The 24,931-nt window shown below is 35.7% G+C and overlaps 4 protein-coding genes across 6 annotated transcripts; 2 read left to right on the top strand and 2 right to left on the bottom strand.

The window, feature by feature from the left end:
* Positions 1-204: 204 nt before the first annotated feature.
* Positions 205-2,148, bottom strand: LOC116142611. The gene is made up of 2 exons (XM_031428041.1): positions 1,777-2,148; positions 205-671 (listed from the first exon to the last, which is right to left on the bottom strand). The coding sequence occupies exons 1-2, from the start codon at positions 2,045-2,047 to the stop codon at positions 451-453; spliced, it is 492 nt and encodes a 163-aa protein (XP_031283901.1). The 5' UTR covers positions 2,048-2,148; the 3' UTR covers positions 205-450.
* Positions 2,149-9,385: 7,237 nt separating this feature from the next.
* LOC116142607 (integrin-linked protein kinase 1-like) lies at positions 9,386-24,454 on the top strand. Of its 2 annotated transcripts, none has more exons than XM_031428037.1 (11): positions 9,386-9,618; positions 9,835-9,909; positions 10,356-10,436; positions 10,587-10,681; positions 11,360-11,480; positions 11,563-11,642; positions 22,908-22,970; positions 23,144-23,256; positions 23,336-23,421; positions 23,580-23,698; positions 24,098-24,454. In XM_031428037.1, the coding sequence occupies exons 1-11, from the start codon at positions 9,397-9,399 to the stop codon at positions 24,234-24,236; spliced, it is 1,194 nt and encodes a 397-aa protein (XP_031283897.1). In that variant the 5' UTR covers positions 9,386-9,396; the 3' UTR covers positions 24,237-24,454. The 2 variants fall into 2 exon arrangements, with proteins under 2 accessions (XP_031283897.1, XP_031283896.1); XM_031428036.1 differs by having other exon boundaries at positions 10,356-10,472.
* LOC116142612 lies at positions 16,261-18,127 on the bottom strand. Its single transcript, XM_031428042.1, has 2 exons — positions 17,833-18,127; positions 16,261-16,727 (listed from the first exon to the last, which is right to left on the bottom strand). The coding sequence occupies exons 1-2, from the start codon at positions 18,101-18,103 to the stop codon at positions 16,507-16,509; spliced, it is 492 nt and encodes a 163-aa protein (XP_031283902.1). The 5' UTR covers positions 18,104-18,127; the 3' UTR covers positions 16,261-16,506.
* On the top strand, positions 18,743-20,985 carry LOC116142610 (integrin-linked protein kinase 1-like). 2 transcript variants are annotated; one of them, XM_031428040.1, is made up of 5 exons: positions 18,743-19,086; positions 19,519-19,755; positions 19,972-20,046; positions 20,493-20,573; positions 20,724-20,985. In XM_031428040.1, the coding sequence occupies exons 1-5, from the start codon at positions 19,051-19,053 to the stop codon at positions 20,820-20,822; spliced, it is 528 nt and encodes a 175-aa protein (XP_031283900.1). In that variant the 5' UTR covers positions 18,743-19,050; the 3' UTR covers positions 20,823-20,985. The 2 variants fall into 2 exon arrangements, with proteins under 2 accessions (XP_031283900.1, XP_031283899.1); XM_031428039.1 differs by having other exon boundaries at positions 20,493-20,609.
* Positions 24,455-24,931: the final 477 nt, after the last annotated feature.

The raw sequence follows: 24,931 nt of genomic DNA, 5'->3' as shown, positions 1-24,931 counted from the left end.
CAAAGAGAACATAGATAGTTCCAAAAAATAAGTTGATATGGTGTGATATGATGTGCTTACGAATGATTATTTATATTACTACTGGAATCTGGATTTCTAAGTTTTAAAACATACGTCTAAGAGATAAACGAAGTTAGTACAAAATGGATAAATAATCACATTCTTTGTGGTAGCTAAGTTATCTTCATCAGAATGAATGCATCATTTGACATTTGAGCTGCTAGTACCATACTATCAACAATACATTATGTTACACATCAAACGTGATGCTTTTTATAATTACAATACAAAGATAACTCCCAAACCCTTTCAGCAGATCCCTCACTTTCTGAAGCTGGATACTACGGTTCAATTATACAAATCAAAATGGTCAGTCGCTGGAGATACCCTTGCCATTCCCCTCTGAGCTAACACCAAGTACTAAAAATCAAGCTACTAAAGATGATTTGGTCAGCTAGGCCGTTTCTTTTTAAAAGCAGGATGTATGATTCCATTGTATGAATCTAGTTCCTCAATTCTAAAAATACATTCTTTCATCCTCTTCAGAACTGTTGGCATAGCAGCAACATTACTGGATATTTTGGCTTTAAGCAAACGTATTTTTTCAGCAGCCTTCTGCTCTTCTTTTACAAGTGTTGCCCCCTTACTTGATTCAACATGTTCTCCTGAATCTGTAAAATGGTGAATTTGTCAAGGTTAAATCACTGTAGGTAAAAGTTTGAAACTGTAGAAAGACAATTAAAGCTTTGAAAACAAACAAAAGTAGGCCATATTTTCATTCCTACACAGGAAAAAGAGGGGAGGAAAAGGAACAGAAAAACGAAGAAGAAAAAGCTAACTTTTACAGCTAAAGATGAGAGGAAGGAGAGATTGCCACATTGAAGAACAGAGTTCACAGTCACTCCTACCACTACCACCACATAAGTTGTTACTTAAGCATTCTAAAACTAAATACCTTCCCATGTTAGTGACATGTCATTTTAAATATTTCACCAAGTACAACTTAAAACAAACAAGTAAACATTAAAAATAGTATTAAGCACTGATGGCTATCCAACATTCACCTAGTTGTGGCCTAAAAGAAGATTAGCCCTGACAATGATGATAACCTCTCTAGTTTGTAAATGGTTAGAGGGGGGGTTCAATGTCCAATTAACAAACTCATAAGTACACATGTCAGATGCAGAAATTAAGAGAACTTACCTTGAGAAATCATAAGTATATGATCCTCCTAGTTAGTATTTACAAAAACAATACAAAGTCAAAACATGCCCATCTGACCATAATACATAGAAAGCATCTCTCGTTTAGTTGAAATTAATTGACATTAATCAATCTTGAAACTATGTATCTTGAGTCGGTTAATTGCATTAACATTCAACCCATCACATTTTACTTATACGAAACAATTTCACAACTCCAGTTTGTGGCTAACAAAGATGCACAAATGCAAGCATTCCCTAAAAGCAGGTGGGACAATGACTTCCCACTTAAAATTCCATAGAATAAAAGGAAAATCAACCGGTCTTACTTCTGTCTAAGGCGTATGCACAGAACATAAAAATTCATATACAAATCCAAAATAGGGAAAACAACTCAACTCAGCTCCACATCCTAATCACCACAGAACACGAAAAAATACTAAATTTTCTCAGCAACTAAGCATATTAAAATTCGATTTCAGAGAAAAACACTAGCTACTCGTATACTCACATAACAAACACTTAAATTGAGTTTCACACTTTCAGAAATATAAACCCTAGAAAGAAAACGAACCAGTGTTATGGTCTCTGGAGGGTCCAGGCTCTAACCCAGACTCAAACCCGGGCAAAACTGGCCTTTGAGATGAAAGAATCGAGGCGAATGTGTTCTTGAGCTGATCTGGAAGTGTTGCTCTGTATTCTAGAATCTTCTGCGCCATTTGCTTCACATCTGACTCCAGCTTCTCTAGGTCTTCTTCTTCGGGTTCGGATTCTCCGGATCCACATTCAGCGCCCCTAATGTCCACTCGGGTTTCGAGTGTTTTCGGTGGGTCGTTTAAAGCCATGTATGGATTGAGGTAGAAGAAGAAAATAAGGTCGATTCTGATTTTTGGAGGGTATTTTGGACGTTAGGGTTTTGAAATTTGAAATTTTCGAAGAAAATAAGGTCGTTGTATTTGTTTTTGACTTTTGTGCTTGTGTAAGTGATGAAAGATGGAATACGGGTACGCGGGGAGGGTGAAGTGCGCACCCTACCATTAACTATAGTGCACTGAGGCGCATTACGCCCCATTTTTCAAACGTTTTCCCATGCTACTAATGCGTACATGTTCCCTACCTATGATCTGACCTTACAGGCTTACACGTTGAAGATTCAATAGTATCAGAATGTTTATATCCTGGCCGTACACGAAAAAAGAAAGGGGTTGGGACAATAAGACTACGGACACCAAAAAAGTTACCGAAATTCTGTACCGGCCTACGTATATTGCGCGTTTTAATTTTTTTATAATTTTTTTCTAGTGAACGATCGTCCATCAAATTTAGACGGTCGTTCACTCACATGGACGCCCGTCCATATACAAAGGATGAGCGTCCCCATTTAAAAGACATCCGTCTATAAATAAAATACAATAAAAAAATTTGTAAAACATTATGGACGGCCGTCCCTTAATTTTGGACGGGCGTCCACAAATACGGGACGCCCGTCCAAACTTAATTTGTTTTAAAAAACAATAACACTAGGGACACCGAAAAAGTTGCACCGAAATTCTGTACCGGCCTATGTGTAACGCGCTCTGAATTTTTTTACAATTTTTTTCTAGTGAACGGCTGTCCATCAAATTTGGACAGGCGTCCATATACAAGGGACGGACGTCCCTATTTAAAGGACGCCCGTCCATAAATAAAATACAATAAAAAATTTGCAAAACATAATGGACGGCCGTCCCTTAATTTTGGACTGGCGTCCGTAAATATGGGACGCACGTCCAAACCTAATTTGTTTTAAAAAATAAAATAAAAAATTTGGACGCCCGTCTAGAGCTGGGCATTTGGGATCGGGCCCAAAAGCCTAGCTCCAAAAATCGGTCCTAGGAGGCTTGGTCCCAAAACGGGACCAGGCCTAAGGAGGAGGGCCCGGGCCCTCCACTTGGCCCAAATTTTTTTTACCTTTTATCATTTTAGTCCTTTGTAAAATTACATTAAACCCCCTAAAACAAAATTTTATAAAATTTATTAAAAAAAAAAAATTTAACCGTTGGCTGCCAACGGTCAACTGACACCCAACGGTTATATTTATATAATTATAAGTTTTTTTTTTCATTTTCCCCCCCACAACTATACTATAAATAACCCTAAAACCTTTAATTTTTTTCACACCAATCAATCTCTCATTCTTTCATTCTCTCAATCTCTCTACTCCAAATCTCCAATCAATTTCTCATTCAATTTATATTTATAATTTATTTATATTATTCAAATTTTTTTCTATTTTTCAATATCATCATAATTTTATATTATTATTTAATTTCTTTTCATTTTAATTATTTATTATTTTATCATAAATTTATAATGTCTTCCCCAAATGAGTTTTACTTCCATCCACTGAAGAAATTGAAGCCTTCAATTCATTTTCACCATTTCCTCTAGAGGATGCAGCTGTAATTCCACAACCACATTCGGTTCGGGAGGTGTAGCCAAACACATGTACTGCGATTCAACGGGCACGGACATAGCCCAACCCCCCGACCGTCAAAGAGGGTCGTGTCCGAGTCTGGCGATACTTCACCAAATCAAAACTTCAAACAAATGGAGGAGAGAATCGTGTGGGATATGTAATTTATGTGGAACCATTATTGGGCTGAGAAGGGGACTTCGACGATGCGACGACACGTAGAAAGAGCATCCCCAAATAAATGCATCTTCAAGCGGATCAGTAGACAAATTCAATCAAGTTATTTTAATCCACAATCCTCAACCCTCTCAACATGGCAATACAATACATATGTTGCACGAGAGGAAATAGCAAGAATATAGTTGCTACGACTCTCCCATTTGTTTATCTGAAAATCCTTTTTGTTATATCGTTAAACTGCATTTTGTCCAGCATATACCCCTGTTAGTAGAACTACAAGTGAAGAGATATACTAAAACTTTTAAAAAAAAATAAATAATAAACTTAAACAAATTTCAAAATTTAGGAATATATCTATTGCACTTACATCAGACATATGGCTTGTAGATCAAAAACCGATTTTTTAAACTGTTACGTACATTTCTTAGATCATAATTGGGTTTACAACAAAAATTGATAGGTTTTAAACCATTATATGAAAAACATAGTGCTGAAACTATTTATTTTGCAATTTTTGAAGTTTTGCAAGAATATTATACTGATAGAGTTGTAGCGCTAATGCTTGATAATGCAGCTGCTAACACCGCGACAATATCTTCATTTGAAAAGAAATTGGATCCGCTTGTAAAGGCAAATTTTATCACTAGAGATGTGCTTGTCACATCATCAATTTGATAGTTAAAGCAGGTTTAGATGCTATACATTCAAGATTGAGAGGGTGCGTAGGCTATCGGATTTATCGTCGCGGTAGCAATAAAATGGCAGGAGTAACGTCAAATATTGTAAGCAGAGGACCAACCGTTCACCTTTGAGTTATGTACAGACATGCCTGTCCGTTGGAACTCTACCTACTTGATGTTGGAAAAAGCTTTGCCAACCGCGAAACAAATTACAGATTTAGTCAACCGAGAGAACTATCCAGGGAAGTTGTCAATCATGTGATTGGGCGTTTTTTGAACTTTTTTATTCATTTCTTAAAATTTTTATGATGCTACTAATACATAGTGGTATTTATATCCAACACTACTATTTAGTGTTAGATTTTTAGTTCAAATTGCTAAAATTTTTGTTCAATATAGATATGATAATATTTTAGTGAAATTGTTTCAAGTATGGAAAAAATAGAGATATTGGTTAGATATTTATTCTTATATGGATTAGGCATTTTTCTAGATCCTAGGTTTAAATTATCCGTAGTTAACGGTGTAATTACTGAGTTAGGCCATTATTTAGGACATGATATACTTCTATTTGACTGACTTTAAACACAAATTGGATAGACTTTTTTCTTTATATGAGAACAGACCAATGGAAGAAAGTGGAAGTGGAAGTGGAACGTCTAAGAGAGGCGATCAGGACCTTGATGTAGCCCCCCTCAAGGATCGAGCAAGTGGGCGTATGTGGGACGTGGCGGAAGCTCCAGCTCGTACATACATAGACCAAATGAGACACTCGCTACCTACGGTGGACTTGACCTTTATGCGATGAAGGAGCAACTTGACATGATTTCTTCAATGGTGGAACCAACAAGAAAGTCAATTCCCCATTATATCCCAATGGCACTGGACATTTTATCTGTGCCGGTTTCTACAATTGCATCCGGTCAACATTTTCAACGAGTGGCGGATTGTGGAAGACAGAAGATGTTCTTAACTGATGAGATGATTGAAGTGAACGTGTTTACGGGATTGGACTCATGCAAAAATAAGAATATAACAGCACCCTGAAGATCCCGAACTACTCGAACTTTAGGAATACAGATTTGAATATGTAACTAATGTTGACGATGAAATTGAAGATGAATAATTTAATAAAAAAATTATTTAATTGTTTATTTGTGAAACGTGAATGTGTGAAATGTGAATATTATATTATGTTAAAAATTAAAATTAACTATATTTTATTATTTTTTAAAATTAATTAAATTTTTAGAAACTTACTAATCAACCCCTAAAAAATACTAAAAACCCCCTATAAAATTTTGTTTTGCCCCAAAATTAAAAAAAATTGAGGGGGAAAATAAAATTTTTCAAACCCCGGGGACCTGTCCTAGGACCGGTCCAGGTCCTGGTTTTTCTCATGCCTGGGACCGGTCCCAGGCCCAGCCTGGCCCGTAAGGACCGATCCCTTGCCCAGCTCTACGCCCGTCCTAATTGTGGACGCGTCCCTTAAGTTTGGACGACGCCCACAATAATGGACACCCGTCCTTAACCCAAATATGGAAAAAAAAAAAAAAAAAGCTTTGGAGACGGCCATCCATAAATTATAGACGGCCGTCCCTATGTTTGGACGGGCGTCCATTCGTCCAACTTTTAATAAAAAAAAAATTCATCTAAACAAAAACCCATTCTTCTTCTTCTTCATCTTCATTCCTCCCTCTTTTTCTTCGTCTCAAGTTGCCATGCTGATGCAAACGAGAAATCCAAGTGCCTAGATAACTGATTGACGGTCTGTGAAAATTACAAATATAAATTAGTAAATGCTTTAATTTCTTTTGCAGGATCTAGTATACATGCACCAGTAGACACCAAGTCATTTTTTAATCACTTCCAGAAAAATAAATGAAAAAATGAAAGGAAAAAGATATATGGACAACAGTATAGATAATACCTTTCCATGTTAGAATCCACCAACTACCCTCTGGGTTGTCTCCAACAATTATTAGACGTTTACCATCAGGACTCAACGAAGTATGCTGCAAAAGCACAAAAAAAAAAAAAAAAAAAATTCAATTGAAAGCTTCACCTCAAGTGCTTCATATATGCCCAAAAAGGAAGCACAAACACCCTCCATGTCAACAAAGGCACCACATACTATACGGACGATGGACTGTTGAATGTAACTAACTTACATTCACTCGCCAGGAAAACAGAAATGCTTAGAGGTTGATACTTTTCCATATCAAAATCTCTAACACCACAGTCATTATTTGAGGCAGAAATGGACTACACCACTGGCAATGAAGCGAGAAAAAGAGAGACACCACAGTCATTATTTGAGGCAGTGAAATGGACTGCACCACTGCAATGAAGACAAAAGAGAGACACCACAGTCATTATTTGAGCAGTGAAATGGACTGCACCACTGGCATTAAGACGAAGAAAAGAGAGGAGATGGGGAATGAAGACAAAGATGTTTTGCAACAGAGAATGAGTTTTTGTTTAATTTTTTTTCTTTTTTATAAAAATATGTAATGGATGCCTTTCCGGGTAATGGACGCCCATTCAACGTTAGGGATAGCTTCCAAAATTTATGAATGGTCACCCCAAGTTTTTTTTTATTTTTTTTCATATTTGAGTCAAGACACGTCCAAGTTTAAGGGACGCTCGTCCACATGCGTCCAAATTTTATCTTATTTCGTCTTCATTGCCAGTGGTGCAGTCCATTTCACTGCCTCAAATAATGACTATGGTTTCAGGATTTTGATATGGAAAAGTATCAACTCTCTAAGCATTTTCGTTTTCCTTGGCGAGTGAATGTAAGTTGGTTACATTCAACAGTCCATCTTCCGTATAGTATGTGGTGCCTTTGTTGACATGGAGGGTTTTGTGCTTCATTTTCTGGCAATATATGAAGCACTTGCAGGCTGAAGCTTTCAATTGAATTTTTTTTATTTTTTTTATTTTGTGCTTTTGCAGCATACTTCGTTGATCCTGATGGTAAACGTCTAATAATGTTGGAGACAACCCAGAGGGTATGTTGGTGGATTCTAACACTGGAAAGGTTTATCTATACTGTTGTCCATATATCTTTTCCCTTCCTTTTTTTCATTTATTTTCTGGAAGCTGATTAAAAAAAAATGACTTGGTGCTACTGGTGCATGTATCTAGATCCTACAAATAGAAATTAAAGCATTTACTGATTTATTTTGTATTTTCACAAACCGTCAATCAATTGTCTGGGCACTTGGATTCTCGTTTGCATCAGCATGGCAACTTGAGACGAAAAAAGAGAGAGAGGAATGAAGACAAGAAGAAGAAGAATGGGTTTTTGTTTAGAATTTTTTTTTTTTTTATTAAAAGTATGCGAATGGACGCCCTCCAAACATAAGGAGCGGCCGTCTATAATTTATGGACACTGTCTCCAAACTTTTTTTTTTTTTTTTTCCATATTTGGGTTAGGACGGGTGTCCATTATTTGTGGGCGTCTGTCCAAACTTAATTGTGGACGGGTTGTCCAAATTTTTTATTTTATTTTTTAAAACAAATTAAGTTTGGACGGGCGTCCCATATTTTCGGACACCAGTCCAAATTAAGGGACGGCCTTCCACACCTTAGAACTTATTTTTTTATTTTATTTTATTTATGGACGGACGTCCGTCCCTTGTATATGGACGTCCGTCCATATAATATGGACGACATCCATGTGAGTGAACGACCGTCCAAATTTGATAGACAACCATTCACTAGAAAAAAATTGTAAAAAAATTTAGACGCCTTTACACGTAGGCCGTTACAGAATTTCGATGTACTTTTCGGGGTCCCTAGTGTTATTGGGGGTCGGGACAGGCGCATATAATTTCAAATACCTAAACGCGTCGTTTTTTAACTTTATAAGTAGATATAGAAAAAATTAAACAGCGTCGTTTTAAGAAGATATAAAATTTATATTTAAAAGCGTCGTTTTCACGCAGATATCCAAGCCGCGTTGTTTGGCTATGTAACGGCTATATCAAATCGGCGCGTTTTTAGGCAGATATGTTTGGCTTTATATAATGGCTAAGCCCGCTCAAAAAAAGTTAAAACTTCTCCCTCTATATTTCAGAATCACATATGGAAGCCTGTTTGGTAGGTCAAGGAAAACTCGTCTTTTCTCTCCTTCGTTTTTTCAGAACCATACAGCAAATTAACCCTAATCATAATGTTTGTTGATCGGAGAAACCGATAATGATAGTTATCTCATCATTTTCCAACTTTCAAGAAATAAGACAAAATTGGCTTCGTACTCCGAGCTCGATGAGACGTGTTTGGTTTATTCACCTTTATTAATGTCACTGCTTTAATGGCAAAGTTCAGCTTTTGATTAACTCCAACGACATTGAGTATTGCTTTTACCATTGAATCAAGATTTCGGTTATTGGATTATGGAAGAATTCAACCTCCATCACCGCTTTCAAAGGTAAGTCTAATTTATCATGTACTTCTAATTTTAATCTGTAAGTTGATTTTGTTCGGTTTTGAAAAAAAATAATGTATTCACAAAAAAAAGTAAAAATTCTGGAAAATTTTCGATATTATGATAACGATTGAAAGAAAACCTAATTATTTATTCAACTCAAAAGTGCAAAATTACATTTGATTCTGATATGTGTAAAATTGTCTATCAACTTTGTGGTTATAAGTAAGATTCTTGCCCTCTTATTGTGTCCTTTAATTGAATATGAATCTCACAAAAATGCGTAGGTGTAATTTTTTTTGAGCTTTTGAACCATTAGATACTTGTATTTTGTCGACACTAAACTATTAGAGTCTTTCTTAATATTTGTCTTTTGGTTGGTGTTGATATGATCATATATTTTCGTTATTGATGCATAATATTTACCAGAGGATGCAGCCGCAAATGCTTGACTCCGAAGGTCCATATCGGCTGCTTTATTGTTCAAGTAAGGGAGATAGAGCAGGGGTGTTACAGGAGTTAGAGAAAGGGGTTGAACCCAATCTAGCCGACTATGACAAGAGAACAGCTCTTCATTTAGCATCAAGTGAAGGACGGGCTGAAATTGTTCTTTTACTTCTTGAGACAGGAGCAGATGTCAACTCTTTAGATCGCTGGGGTCGCACTGTATGTTTCAATTCATATCTTTCTTTCACCTCTTTGATGTCCTAGACTTTATGTGTGATCTTGGTATTTTCCAATCCTGGCCGTAACTCAAGTTGTTAATGGCTAAAATGGGATTGGCTGCATTTCAGCTGCAAACCTTCAGAATAGAAATGCAAGTTACCATTCACCAGATAAAATTTTATTGGAGGTTTAAAATTGATATAATTATTTTTTCAGCCACTGTCAGATGCCCACAGCTTTGGTCACGAGGTGATTTGCAAGATACTGGAAGCTAAAGGTGGAATAGATCCGGTACTTATTTTTATCAATGCATATGCAGTTGTGTATAAATTTATGTTTATTATACTGTCTGAAGAAAATCATTCTTTTGCCCCACCTGTTTGTTTTGCTAGCTCACCATAAACTTTGTAATGTATTTTTGCCAAAAACACCATTCTATGTTTTATGTATAGCCCATAAGATGCTTTTCATCAGTGATTAGTTTGTTAACCCCGCCATGATGGGCCATCCTCACATCTTCTGATGATTTTCTTTCTTTTTCTGTTTAATACTTCAAATTTTGTAGAAGAACGATTTTTCACTTTTCCTCTGCTGAAACATATTATGTTCAGTGTAGAAAAGGTTACATAGGCATTTTTGCATGCCTTAGTCACTATGTGAGAACATCAGTGGAAACAACTATTTTGCAAGGTTCACAGGACTAATTTAAATCCCTTTTCCATTTTTTCTTGAGACAGGTGGGGCTTGACTCCCAGACTCCTTGCTATGAAATTCATCACACTGAAGTGGACATGGATGAAGCGATACTTATTGGACAAGTAATTTCTTATTTTAATTTCTATCGCAGATATCAAGTGAGGGCATCTTAAACTTTTTTTGATAGTGCCTCATCAGAGCAATCATAATTCTCTTAACTTTCTATATTGTTGGTTATACTTCACCCATAACTAAATTGTGAAGAATTGCAGGGAGCATATGGTGAAGTTTATCTAGTCAAGTGGCGTGGCACAGAAGTTGCTGCAAAAACTATTCGGTCTTCCATTGCATCAAACTCAAGGGTGAGGTGAGTTTCATTTTTATAATAATTTAACGAATTCCTTTACTTCCTCTACTTCTCACTCTCTCCTTGTCTCTTTCTAACTTTCTTTTCTGTGTAATACATGCCGCTTTTTTTGTTTTTTTCTATTAAACCTTCTCAGCTGCTCTTCTGATTAAAATCCAGCTGGTGGAACTACTTTTGGCTGTTCGCCCACTTAAAGGAAGGAGAATAAAGCTTGCAATAGCATATTACTTCTTCATTGTTATGATTTTTATTAAAAGTTTGCTTTGAGGAAGAGGCAGATATGTGATAGAAATATAATAAATTCTCAGTCATCCTCATTTCTTGGAGGAAAATGCAGTTAAATTTTTTTATTTTTTGGAATTCTTAATATTTGTTATTTCAGCATACTTGGAAATTGAATTCTAGATATTTTTTTTTGGGTGCTAATAGCATTTATTGAACGTAGAGGTCAGTGATCTATGTTTTTGTTCATGTGAATTAGAGTGTCAGAATAGTATGTATACAAAATGATAAATCTGTTCGACATTACCTTTTCAGTAATAACAACTTTGAGAATATAAAATTGGTGTTTATATCTTCTACTAAGATCAGTGATTGTGAGATTTGAACTATGGTTACCTAATTTGACAGGATTAGTTAAGTTTTAACTTTATGTCTCTGGGCCTGAATTTTTAACAGGAGTTCTTTCATGAAGGAATTGGGTTTGTGGCAAACATTGCGCCACCCTAATATAGTGCAATTCCTTGGTGTCCTAAAGCATTCTCAGCGCTTGATCTTCCTTACAGAGTATCTTCGCAATGTGAGTTTTGTATTTTAAATCATGTTTTATATGTATATATATTTTGCAAGTGCCTGATTTCTCTTTCTTCTGAGTGTGCTAGGGAAGTTTGCATGATATATTAAAAAAAAGAGGAAGAATAGATCCACCAACAGCAGTTTCTTATTCTTTAGATATTGCAAGGTACATTTTCCCAACACTTTTATCCTGAAGTTTATTGGCAGAAGCTTTGACTTTAGCATCAACTTTATTGATAAGATATTGATGACTTATACTGTCTATCAAAACATGATAAATGGCCTGAACGATGCATGGATAATCTAACATGAAAACCATGTCATATGAATTTGAATGTGAAAACATGATGCATGGCCTGGTGTGCGCATCATCATGTTAAAAATAAAAAAAAATTAAAATTAAAGAATTGTGGAAATTTATGGATGATAAGAATACTGTATGATTTTTTTTTTTTTTTTTTTTTTTTAACTCTCATCCTCTTGGTTTTATGTAACTGTTGAATATATCATCTTTATTTACTTTATGTATTTATTTATTGTACTTTTAAATCAACATTAAGTTCTGTTGTATTTCATTTCTTGAAAATATGGCCTTTGATCCAACATTCACCTGTTGTGGCCTAAAAGAAGATTAGCCCTGACAATGATGAAACCTCTCTAGTTTGTAAATGTTAGAGGGGGGTTCAATGTCCAATTACAAACTCATAAGTACACTGTCAGATGCAGAAATTAAGAGAACTTACCTTGAGAAATCATAAGTATATGATCCTCCTATTTAGTATTTACAAAAACAATACAAAGTCAAACATGCCCATCTGACCATAATACATAGAAAGCATCTCTCGTTAGTTAAATTAATTGACATTAATCAATCTTGAAACTATGTATCTTGAGTCGGTTAATTGCATTAACATTCAACCCACACATTTTACTTATACAAACAATTTCACACCTCCAGTTTGTGGCTAACAAAGATGCACAAATGCAAGCATTCCCTAAAAGCAGATGGGACAATAACTTCCCACTTGAAATTCCATAGAATAAAGGAAAATCAACCGGTCTTACTTCTGTCTAAGGCGTATGCACAGAACATAAAAATTCATATACAAATCCAAAATAGGAAAACAACTCAACTCAGCTCCACATCCTAATCACCACGAACACGAAAAAATACTAAATTTTCTCAGCGACTAAGCATATTAAAATTCGATTTCAGAGAAAAACACTAGCTACTCGTATACTCACATAACAAACACTTAAATTGAGTTTCACACTTTCAGAAATATAACCCTAGAAAGAAAACGAACCAGTGTTATGGTCTCTGAGGGTCCAGGCTCTAACCCAGACTCAAACCCGGCAAAACTGGTCTTTGAGATGAAAGAATCGAGGCGAATGTGTTCTTGAGCTGATCTGGAAGTGTTGCTCTGTATTCTAGAATCTCTGCGCCATTTGCTTCACATCTGACCCAGCTTCTCTAGGTCTTCTTCTTCGGGTTCGGATTCTCCGGATCCACATTCAGCGCCCCTATTATCCACTCGGGTTTCGAGTGTCTTCGGTGGGTCTTTTAAAGCCATGTATGGATTGAGGTAGAAGAAGAAATAAGGTCAATTCTGATTTTTGGAGGGTATTTTGGACGTTAGGGTTTTGAAATTTGAAATTTTCGAATATTTTCGTTGTATTTGTTTTTGTGTTGTGTAGGTGATCAAAGATGGATACGGTAGCGGGGAGGGTGAAGTGCGCACCCTACCATTAACTATGCGCACTGAGGCGCATCACCCCTATTTTTCAAACGTTTTCCCATGCTACTAATGCGTACATGTTCCCAACTATGATGTGACCTTACACTTTCAAGATTCAATAGTATCAGAATGTTTATATCCTGGCCATCCAGAAAAAAAGAAAGGGATATACTGTAGATTTTTCAAATATCTAAACGGCGCCGCTTTTAGGTAGATATGAAAAAAGTTAACAGCGTCGTTTTAAGAAGATATAAAATTTATATTTAAAAGCGTCGTTTTCACGCAGATATCCAATGCCGCGTTGTTTGGCTATGTCAACGGCTATATCTAAATCGGCGTCGTTTTTAGGCAATATGTCTGGCTTATATAATGGCTAAGCCCGCTCAAAAAAAATTAAACTTCTCCCTCTATATTTCAGAAATCACATATGAAGCCTGTTTGGTAGGTCAGAGGAAAACTCGTCTTTTCTCTCTTCGTTTTTTCAGGAACCATACAGCAAATTAACCCTAATCATAGTTGTTGATCGGAGAACCGAGGTAATGATAGTTATCTCATCATTTTTCCACTTTCAGAGAAATAAGACAAAATTGGCTTCGTTTACTCCGCTCGATGAAGACGTGTTTGGTTTATTCACCTTTATTAATTGTCACTGCTTTAATGGCAAAGTTTCAGCTTTTGATTAACTCCAACGACATTGAGTATTGCTTTTACCATTTGAAATCAGATTTCGGTTATTGGATTATGGAAGAATTCAGACCTCCATCACCGCCTTCAAGTAAAGTCTAATTTATCATGTACTTCTAATTTAATCTGTAAGTTGAATTTGTTCGGTTGTTGAAAAAATAATGTAATTCACAAAAACAAGTAAAAATTCTGGAAAATTTTGCGATATATATAGATTGAAAGAAACCTAATTTTATTCAACTCAAAAGTGCAAAATTACATTTGATTCTGATAAGTGTAAATTGTCTATCGACTTTATGGTTATAAGTAGATTCTTGCCCTCTTATTGTGTCCTTTAATTGAATATGAATCTCACAAAAATGCGTAGGTGTAATTTTTTTTGAGCTTTTGAACCATTAGATACTGTATTTGTCGACACTAAACTATTAGAGTCTTTCTATTATTTGTCTTTAGGTTGGTGTTGATATGATCATATATTTTCGTTATTGATGCATAATATTTACCAGAGGATGCAGCCGCAAATGCTTGACTCCGAAGGTCCATATCGGCTGCTTTATTGTTCAAGTAAGGGAGATAGAGCAGGGGTGTTACAGGAGTTAGAGAAAGGGGTTGAACCCAATCTAGCCGACTATGACAAGAGAACAGCTCTTCATTTAGCATCAAGTGAAGGACGGGCTGAAATTGTTCTTTTACTTCTTGAGACAGGAGCAGATGTGGTGGCTGTGGTTGGTCTGAGGATGCCACTAAGGACGTCTATTGCTATGACTCTTCAAGGAACTCATGGACTGATGCTGCTTCCTTGTCAACTGCAAGGTAATATGCTTCACTGATATTATCTCTAAGGACTTAATGATATTTCTTTTATAAATGCCACTTAACTGTTGCATTCTATATATATATATATATATATATATATGAACTTGCACATTGCTTTGAATATCGACCTGGTAAATTTTTTATTGTGTAAATTTTATGGAATTTGTCAAATGTGGCATCAAAGTGTGGTATTCATTGAATCTGATCTACAAGAGGCTGAATCTCGTATGTTCATGCAAACACATGCACATTCATTAGCCTAAAATTGTCATTTTTTTTTTTCATCTTTTCTAGTGATTCTGGAGTTATCTTATGTAATCTTGATGCATTTAGGTGCTACTTTGCTTGTGAAGTTCTAGATGAGAAAATATACTCAATTGGAGGATTAGGTTCAAAATCAAGTGACACACATTCTTGGGAAGTATATGACCCTTGCACAGACAACTGGAAATTGCACACAAATCCAAACGTTGTCCCAGAAATTGAAGATTCTTTTGTCATGGATGGGAAGATTTATATCCGTTGTGGAACATCTGTTGTAACTTCAGAGGTTTATGCATTAGTTTATGAGCCATCAAGTTGCACCTGGAAGCATGCAGATGCTGACATGGCTTCGGGATGGCAGGGTCCTGCAGTTGTTGTAGATGAAACTCTTTATGTGTTGGATCAGAGTTCAGGAACACGATTGATGACATGGCACAAAGAGAGTAGAGAGTGGGCACCAGTTGGGAGGCTATCAGCCCTATTAACAAGACCACCTTGCCAGCTTGTTGCTATTGGAAAAAACATTTTTGCTGTAGGGAAAGGCTGTAGCACGGTGGTAATAGATGTTGGCAATGCAGGGAATGTTGGAGGGGTTATGGTGAGTACTTCTATTCCTAAAGTGAATGATACTGATGATGTTATTAGATTGAAATGTTTAGCTATATGAAGCTTATGTTGAAGTTCTCTTCTGTGTGTATCCTGAAGATTGTTATATATGGGGCGCATATATATGCCCCTTTGAAAGAAATTCTTATATTATAAGACTCTGTGACATTGGCTAGTTGTTTTTGTGGCTTCATCTCAAGGAATGCATTGCAGCTTCTATCGCAGAAACTTTAATCTCATTGACAGTCAAAATTGATATGGCAAGCATAGTAAGATTGACGCGGGTGCAGCGAAAATCAAGCCCAAGATTATTTCCGCCGAACAGCCTAGGCAGCTATGCCATGCACATGCCATTTAAACCTACATTGGAGATGTTCATCAATTCGGAAATGGTAAAATACTCCTTGCTGTGAAGAACGAAAAACATAAATGTAACACTGTAGCATCTTGCATGACAAGGAAATTAAAATACAAAGAGAACATAGATAGTTCCAAAAAATAAGTTGATATGGTGTGATATGATGTGCTTACGAATGATTATTTATATTACTACTGGAATCTGGATTTCTAAGTTTTAAAACATACGTCTAAGAGATAAACGAAGTTAGTACAAAATGGATAAATAATCACATTCTTTGTGGTAGCTAAGTTATCTTCATCAGAATGAATGCATCATTTGACATTTGAGCTGCTAGTACCATACTATCAACAATACATTATGTTACACATCAAACGTGATGCTTTTTATAATTACAATACAAAGATAACTCCCAAACCCTTTCAGCAGATCCCTCACTTTCTGAAGCTGGATACTACGGTTCAATTATACAAATCAAAATGGTCAGTCGCTGGAGATACCCTTGCCATTCCCCTCTGAGCTAACACCAAGTACTAAAAATCAAGCTACTAAAGATGATTTGGTCAGCTAGGCCGTTTCTTTTTAAAAGCAGGATGTATGATTCCATTGTATGAATCTAGTTCCTCAATTCTAAAAATACATTCTTTCATCCTCTTCAGAACTGTTGGCATAGCAGCAACATTACTGGATATTTTGGCTTTAAGCAAACGTATTTTTTCAGCAGCCTTCTGCTCTTCTTTTACAAGTGTTGCCCCCTTACTTGATTCAACATGTTCTCCTGAATCTGTAAAATGGTGAATTTGTCAAGGTTAAATCACTGTAGGTAAAAGTTTGAAACTGTAGAAAGACAATTAAAGCTTTGAAAACAAACAAAAGTAGGCCATATTTTCATTCCTACACAGGAAAAAGAGGGGAGGAAAAGGAACAGAAAAACGAAGAAGAAAAAGCTAACTTTTACAGCTAAAGATGAGAGGAAGGAGAGATTGCCACATTGAAGAACAGAGTTCACAGTCACTCCTACCACTACCACCACATAAGTTGTTACTTAAGCATTCTAAAACTAAATACCTTCCCATGTTAGTGACATGTCATTTTAAATATTTCACCAAGTACAACTTAAAACAAACAAGTAAACATTAAAAATAGTATTAAGCACTGATGGCTATCCAACATTCACCTAGTTGTGGCCTAAAAGAAGATTAGCCCTGACAATGATGATAACCTCTCTAGTTTGTAAATGGTTAGAGGGGGGGTTCAATGTCCAATTAACAAACTCATAAGTACACATGTCAGATGCAGAAATTAAGAGAACTTACCTTGAGAAATCATAAGTATATGATCCTCCTAGTTAGTATTTACAAAAACAATACAAAGTCAAAACATGCCCATCTGACCATAATACATAGAAAGCATCTCTCGTTTAGTTGAAATTAATTGACATTAATCAATCTTGAAACTATGTATCTTGAGTCGGTTAATTGCATTAACATTCAACCCATCACATTTTACTTATACGAAACAATTTCACAACTCCAGTTTGTGGCTAACAAAGATGCACAAATGCAAGCATTCCCTAAAAGCAGGTGGGACAATGACTTCCCACTTAAAATTCCATAGAATAAAAGGAAAATCAACCGGTCTTACTTCTGTCTAAGGCGTATGCACAGAACATAAAAATTCATATACAAATCCAAAATAGGGAAAACAACTCAACTCAGCTCCACATCCTAATCACCACAGAACACGAAAAAATACTAAATTTTCTCAGCAACTAAGCATATTAAAATTCGATTTCAGAGAAAAACACTAGCTACTCGTATACTCACATAACAAACACTTAAATTGAGTTTCACACTTTCAGAAATATAAACCCTAGAAAGAAAACGAACCAGTGTTATGGTCTCTGGAGGGTCCAGGCTCTAACCCAGACTCAAACCCGGGCAAAACTGGCCTTTGAGATGAAAGAATCGAGGCGAATGTGTTCTTGAGCTGATCTGGAAGTGTTGCTCTGTATTCTAGAATCTTCTGCGCCATTTGCTTCACATCTGACTCCAGCTTCTCTAGGTCTTCTTCTTCGGGTTCGGATTCTCCGGATCCACATTCAGCGCCCCTAATGTCCACTCGGGTTTCGAGTGTTTTCGGTGGGTCGTTTAAAGCCATGTATGGATTGAGGTAGAAGAAGAAAATAAGGTCAATTCTGATTTTTGGAGGGTATTTTGGACGTTAGGGTTTTGAAATTTGAAATTTTCGAAGAAAATAAGGTCGTTGTATTTGTTTTTGACTTTTGTGCTTGTGTAGGTGATCAAAGATGGAATACGGGTACGCGGGGAGGGTGAAGTGCGCACCCTACCATTAACTATAGCGCACTGAGGCGCATCACGCCCTATTTTTCAAACGTTTTCCCATGCTACTAATGCGTACATGTTCCCTAACTATGATGTGACCTTACACGTTCAAGATTCAATAGTATCAGAATGTTTATATCCTGGCCATCCAGGAAAAAAGAAAGGGATATACTGTATATGATTTTCAAATATCTAAACGGCGCCGCTTTTAGGTAGATATAAGAAAAAAGTTAAACAGCGTCGTTTTAAGAAGATATAAAATTTATATTTAAAAAGCGTCGTTTTCACGCAGATATCCAATGCCGCGTTGTTTGGCTATGTACAACGGCTATATCTAAATCGGCGTCGTTTTCAGGCAGATATGTTTGGCTTTATATAATGGCTAAGCCCGCTCAAAAAAAAGTTAAAACTTCTCCCTCTATATTTCAGAAATCACATATGGAAGCCTGTTTGGTAGGTCAGAGGAAAACTCGTCTTTTCTCTCCTTCGTTTTTTCAGGAACCATACAGCAAATTAACCCTAATCATAATGTTTGTTGATCGGAGAAACCGAGATAATGATAGTTATCTCATCATTTTTCCAACTTTCAGAGAAATAAGACAAAATTGGCTTCGTGGACTCCGAGCTCGATGAAGACGTGTTTGGTTTATTCACCTTTATTAACTGTCACTGCTTTAATGGCAAAGTTTCAGCTTTTGATTAACTCCAACGACATTGAGTATTGCTTTTACCATTCGAAATCAAGATTTCGGTTATTGGATTATGGAAGAATTCAGACCTCCATCACCGCCTTCAAAGGTAAAGTCTAATTTATCATGTACTTCTAATTTTAATCTGTAAGTTGATTTTGTTCGGTTATTGAAAAAAAAATAATGTAATTCACAAAAAAAAGTAAAAATTCTGGAAAATTTTACGATATATATGATAAAGATTGAAAGAAAACCTAATTATTTATTCAACTCAAAAGTGCAAAATTACATTTGATTCTGATATGTGTAAAATTGTCTATCAACTTTGTGGTTATAAGTAAGATTCTTGCCCTCTTATTGTGTCCTTTAATTGAATATGAATCTCACAAAAATGCGTAGGTGTAATTTTTTTTGAGCTTTTGAACCATTAGATACTTGTATTTTGTCGACACTAAACTATTAGAGTCTTTCTTAATATTTGTCTTTTGGTTGGTGTTGATATGATCATATATTTTCGTTATTGATGCATAATATTTACCAGAGGATGCAGCCGCAAATGCTTGACTCCGAAGGTCCATATCGGCTGCTTTATTGTTCAAGTAAGGGAGATAGAGCAGGGGTGTTACAGGAGTTAGAGAAAGGGGTTGAACCCAATCTAGCCGACTATGACAAGAGAACAGCTCTTCATTTAGCATCAAGTGAAGGACGGGCTGAAATTGTTCTTTTACTTCTTGAGACAGGAGCAGATGTCAACTCTTTAGATCGCTGGGGTCGCACTGTATGTTTCAATTCATATCTTTCTTTCACCTCTTTGATGTCCTAGACTTTATGTGTGATCTTGGTATTTTCCAATCCTGGCCGTAACTCAAGTTGTTAATGGCTAAAATGGGATTGGCTGCATTTCAGCTGCAAACCTTCAGAATAGAAATGCAAGTTACCATTCACCAGATAAAATTTTATTGGAGGTTTAAAATTGATATAATTATTTTTTCAGCCACTGTCAGATGCCCACAGCTTTGGTCACGAGGTGATTTGCAAGATACTGGAAGCTAAAGGTGGAATAGATCCGGTACTTATTTTTATCAATGCATATGCAGTTGTGTATAAATTTATGTTTATTATACTGTCTGAAGAAAATCATTCTTTTGCCCCACCTGTTTGTTTTGCTAGCTCACCATAAACTTTGTAATGTATTTTTGCCAAAAACACCATTCTATGTTTTATGTATAGCCCATAAGATGCTTTTCATCAGTGATTAGTTTGTTAACCCCGCCATGATGGGCCATCCTCACATCTTCTGATGATTTTCTTTCTTTTTCTGTTTAATACTTCAAATTTTGTAGAAGAACGATTTTTCACTTTTCCTCTGCTGAAACATATTATGTTCAGTGTAGAAAAGGTTACATAGGCATTTTTGCATGCCTTAGTCACTATGTGAGAACATCAGTGGAAACAACTATTTTGCAAGGTTCACAGGACTAATTTAAATCCCTTTTCCATTTTTTCTTGAGACAGGTGGGGCTTGACTCCCAGACTCCTTGCTATGAAATTCATCACACTGAAGTGGACATGGATGAAGCGATACTTATTGGACAAGTAATTTCTTATTTTAATTTCTATCGCAGATATCAAGTGAGGGCATCTTAAACTTTTTTTGATAGTGCCTCATCAGAGCAATCATAATTCTCTTAACTTTCTATATTGTTGGTTATACTTCACCCATAACTAAATTGTGAAGAATTGCAGGGAGCATATGGTGAAGTTTATCTAGTCAAGTGGCGTGGCACAGAAGTTGCTGCAAAAACTATTCGGTCTTCCATTGCATCAAACTCAAGGGTGAGGTGAGTTTCATTTTTATAATAATTTAACGAATTCCTTTACTTCCTCTACTTCTCACTCTCTCCTTGTCTCTTTCTAACTTTCTTTTCTGTGTAATACATGCCGCTTTTTTTGTTTTTTTCTATTAAACCTTCTCAGCTGCTCTTCTGATTAAAATCCAGCTGGTGGAACTACTTTTGGCTGTTCGCCCACTTAAAGGAAGGAGAATAAAGCTTGCAATAGCATATTACTTCTTCATTGTTATGATTTTTATTAAAAGTTTGCTTTGAGGAAGAGGCAGATATGTGATAGAAATATAATAAATTCTCAGTCATCCTCATTTCTTGGAGGAAAATGCAGTTAAATTTTTTTATTTTTTGGAATTCTTAATATTTGTTATTTCAGCATACTTGGAAATTGACTTCTAGATATTTTTTTTGGGTGCTAATAGCATTTATTGAACGTAGAGGTCCGATCTATGTTTTTGTTCATGTGAATTAGAGTGTCAGAATAGTATGTATACAAAATGTAAATCTGTTCGACATTACCTTTTCAGTAATAACAACTTTGAGAATATAAAATTGGTGTTTATATCTTCTACTAAGATCAGTGATTGTGAATTTGAACTATGGTTACCTAATTTGACAGGATAGTTAAGTTTTAACTTTCTTCTCTGGGCCTGAATTTTTAACAGGAGTTTCTTTCATGAAGGAATTGGGTTTGTGGCAAACATTGCGCCACCCTAATATAGTGCAATTCCTTGGTGTCCTAAAGCGTTCTCAGCGCTTGATCTTCCTTACAGAGTATCTCTTGCAATGTGAGTTTTGCATTTTAAATCATGTTTTATAGTATATATATTTTGCAAGTGCCTGATTTCTCTTTCTTCTGAGTGTGCTAGGGAAGTTTGCATGATATATTAAAAAAGAGAGGAAGAATAGATCCACCAACAGCGTTTCTTATTCTTTAGATATTGCAAGGTACATTTTCCCAACATTTATCCTGAAGTTTATTGGCAGAAGCTTTGACTTTAGCATCAACTTTATTGATAAGATATTGATGACTTATCCTGTCTATCAAAACATGATAAATGGCCTGAACGATGCATGGATAATCTAACATGAAAACCATGTCATATGAATTTGAATGTGAAAACATGATGCATGGCCTGGTGTGCGCATCATCATGTTAAATAAAAAAATTAAAATTAAAGAATTGTGGAAATTTATGGATGATAAGAATACTGTATGATTTTTTTTTTTTTTTTTTTTTTTAATTCTCATCCTCTTGGTTTTATGCAACTGTTGAATATATCATCTTTATTTACTTTATTTTTATTTATTGTACTTTTAAATCAACATTAAGTCTGTTGTATTTCATTTCTTGAAAATATGGCCTTTCGTTAATTCAACATACTATACTGGTCTTGATTTATGTAAAATCATAATGATTTCTTATAGTAGTGATGGAACTCCCTGTAAATAAACCACAGCAATGCACACACAGCACACAAACACAGGAATTGCACAAATGAAGAAATGGAAGTTTATATTAATGGAAGCTAAGATAGGAAAACCACCACAACTACAAGAAAGAAAGATCAACAGATTCCCAGCAATTCGAGGAGCTGGGGACCTCCTAAACCGCAATGATATATTTCCAGATATCCTCCCTCCTTACTTTCATCTTCTTAAATAGTCAATTCTTCAACAAACTGTCAGCCAGTGTCCTTTTCTATAACAAACTTCCCTTGTACGTGTCCCTTTTCACAACAGATTTCCCTGCCTAATCCCCCTCCTTGCACCGTCAACATCCTCTACTGGACTCTCACTTATTGTACTCTTGCCCCTCTTCCTTCCCTTGCCCTTGGACTCATAGACCTTACGTATGGGGGTCTAACAAGTAGTAAGAAAGGAAAATTCTGAAATGTTGTCTCTGATTGTGTTCAGTTTGCTTAATTAAATGTTGAATTTTCAGTGATTCATAATTTTACTTGACATGCTTGGTATATGTCATATTAGTTGTTGCTGGCTCTACTTTGCTTTTGTGTAATCCATATACATGTAACCTGTTATTAATTCCTATGATGGATTGATTTTTTTCAAAATCTTGTAGAGGTATGAACTATCTCCATCAGCATAAACCACATGCTATAATACACCGCGATTTGACACCAAGGTATTGCAGTTTATATCTTTCTGTCAATGGCACGTTGAAAGCATTTAAGTTTGAAATATTCTGTATGTCAGATCATTAAAAAATTTCAACCAAGCCTTTGACTTTGGATGTGGGTTCAGCAAGTTCTGGATTCACTAAGTTTTCTCACATTCCTCTCTTTTTGGGAATCACAGCAATGTGTTACAAGGTGAAGCAGGGCGCCTCAAGGTGACAGACTTTGGATTAAGCAAAATTGCGCAAGAAAAAGATTCATATGGTTACAAAATGACTGGAGAAACGGGTTCATGTAAATATTCTTAATTCATTGAAATTTTATGCAATTTTTCAATTTAAATGGTTGCTTAGAGCTGTATAATATCTGCCAGATCGTTACATGGCACCTGAGGTTTATCGTCGAGAATCATATGGGAAGAGTGTTGATGTGTTCTCCTTTGCAGTAATTGTCTATGAGGTAACTTATCTGTTGGAACTCATTTATAATATCGAACTCGTTTCCAATTAATCAAGCAGATAAACTTATCTAGCTAGTTTCTCATTATGCATGGCAGATTAACTGTGATTGGTTTGGCATTTAATATGTGGTTGTTGTGGGTTTGTTTTCCATTGCAGATGTTTCAAGGGGGACCAACTAATACAGCAGAAACTGGAATACAGATTGCCGATAAGCGAGCTTATGAAGATTCCAGACCGCCTCTCTCATCAACTTTATACCCTGAACCAATCAAGGCGTAAGTTCTCTAAGATAAGTTACTTGAAACTGTTAACAAAATTTAATATAAACAGTTATTGCATATGGCACTGTAGAGTTGTGCCTTATAAGAATTGTGAAAGAGACATGGAGCCCGATCGAGTTGGTTTATGACCGCAATACCTCCAAAACATTGATTTCCAAGCACAACTGTCAAGGCATAGCCTGCATAATCTGGTTTGAGAGACAGTTATCAGTAATACAAGATGGAGTTGATTAATGATAGCATTTCCAATATCATTACAATTTATCAACTCAAAAAACCAACTTTGGGATGTAGATTTTAATTATCATGCTAGATTCCTTTGTTGATAACTTTCAATGAGAACTTGTATTTAACATGATTAATTTTGTTCTAAACTGCCATTGTTTAAATTAGGCTTCTCCAGGATTGCTGGCACAAGAATCCAGATTGTCGACCAACATTTGAAGAAATAATCTCACGGCTAGAGGTTATCCAAGAAATTTTGGAAAAGAAGAAATCCAATCCATCGTGCTGTAGTTGTATCATCTTATAAAACAAATTGAATAGTAACAAACATATTTTCAGCAGATGCCTTTTCATTTTAATTGATTGTATTACTATTGTATGTCTCCCCTTTGCACGTGTAGTTTTCTTTCTCAATTTTAACTTTTGTCGGATGTACTTTCTTTTTACCTACAGTGAACAATATCTTGAAGAAGATCAATCACAAAGTTTGTACAAAAAATATGGGGGATTCCAGATTGACATCCGATTTCGATCTACTTTTTGTGTAGCTAGTTGAGCTTGGGCTGTTCTTTTTCAAATGATTCTTTGCATTTGTAATATTTCTGTATTTATTATTTAATACATGGACAGTTTGACACTAGGATTCCCAGCACGTCACACTTTCAGGAAAAGAATGGCTTCCCTTATTTGTTTACTTGTGCTGATCTCCAACTGATGGTGTATAAAATCTTATGTGCCATTTGCTACACATCTCTCTCTATCAATTTCAAATCTTTCTTTTATTATTATTAATTCAAAAATTTAAATACTAATTGGTTATCACTTATCACTATAGTCTCACTCACTCACTAGAGGTCCCCGATTCTAATCGGGGTTCATACATATTTTAATAAAAGGCTTGGGCTTGAATTTGTTTTTTGGGTTCAGACCTTTTAAACTAATGGCTCGGCTGTGTTTTTAGGCTCAGACATATTTTTAAATAAAAGGCTTTTTTAAAAAAAT

This window comes from Pistacia vera, unplaced genomic scaffold, assembly GCF_008641045.1.
Source record: "Pistacia vera cultivar Batoury unplaced genomic scaffold, PisVer_v2 Contig413, whole genome shotgun sequence".
NCBI lineage: Eukaryota > Viridiplantae > Streptophyta > Magnoliopsida > Sapindales > Anacardiaceae > Pistacia > Pistacia vera.
Note: the sequence above shows the minus strand (reverse complement) of the source record. Positions and strands in the feature narration are given on the sequence as shown.

Excerpts from the sequence above, each read along its gene's own strand:
- LOC116142607 (XM_031428036.1), top strand. The coding sequence starts at position 9,397 with ATGCTTGACTCCGAAGGTCCATATCGGCTGCTTTATTGTTCAAGTAAG. Across the intron at positions 11,643-22,907 it reads TATTCTTTAGATATTGCAAG|AGGTATGAACTATCTCCATC; the intron begins GTACATTTTCCC and ends AAAATCTTGTAG. Across the intron at positions 23,699-24,097 it reads TACCCTGAACCAATCAAGGC|GCTTCTCCAGGATTGCTGGC; the intron begins GTAAGTTCTCTA and ends TGTTTAAATTAG.
- LOC116142612 (XM_031428042.1), bottom strand. The coding sequence starts at position 18,103 with ATGGCTTTAAACGACCCACCGAAAACACTCGAAACCCGAGTGGACATT. Across the intron at positions 16,728-17,832 it reads CTCCAGAGACCATAACACTG|ATTCAGGAGAACATGTTGAA; the intron begins GTTCGTTTTCTT and ends ACCATTTTACAG.
- LOC116142610 (XM_031428039.1), top strand. The coding sequence starts at position 19,051 with ATGGAAGAATTCAGACCTCCATCACCGCCTTCAAAG. Across the intron at positions 20,047-20,492 it reads CTAAAGGTGGAATAGATCCG|GTGGGGCTTGACTCCCAGAC; the intron begins GTACTTATTTTT and ends TTCTTGAGACAG. Across the intron at positions 20,610-20,723 it reads ATTTCTATCGCAGATATCAA|GGAGCATATGGTGAAGTTTA; the intron begins GTGAGGGCATCT and ends GAAGAATTGCAG.
- LOC116142611 (XM_031428041.1), bottom strand. The coding sequence starts at position 2,047 with ATGGCTTTAAACGACCCACCGAAAACACTCGAAACCCGAGTGGACATT. Across the intron at positions 672-1,776 it reads CTCCAGAGACCATAACACTG|ATTCAGGAGAACATGTTGAA; the intron begins GTTCGTTTTCTT and ends ACCATTTTACAG.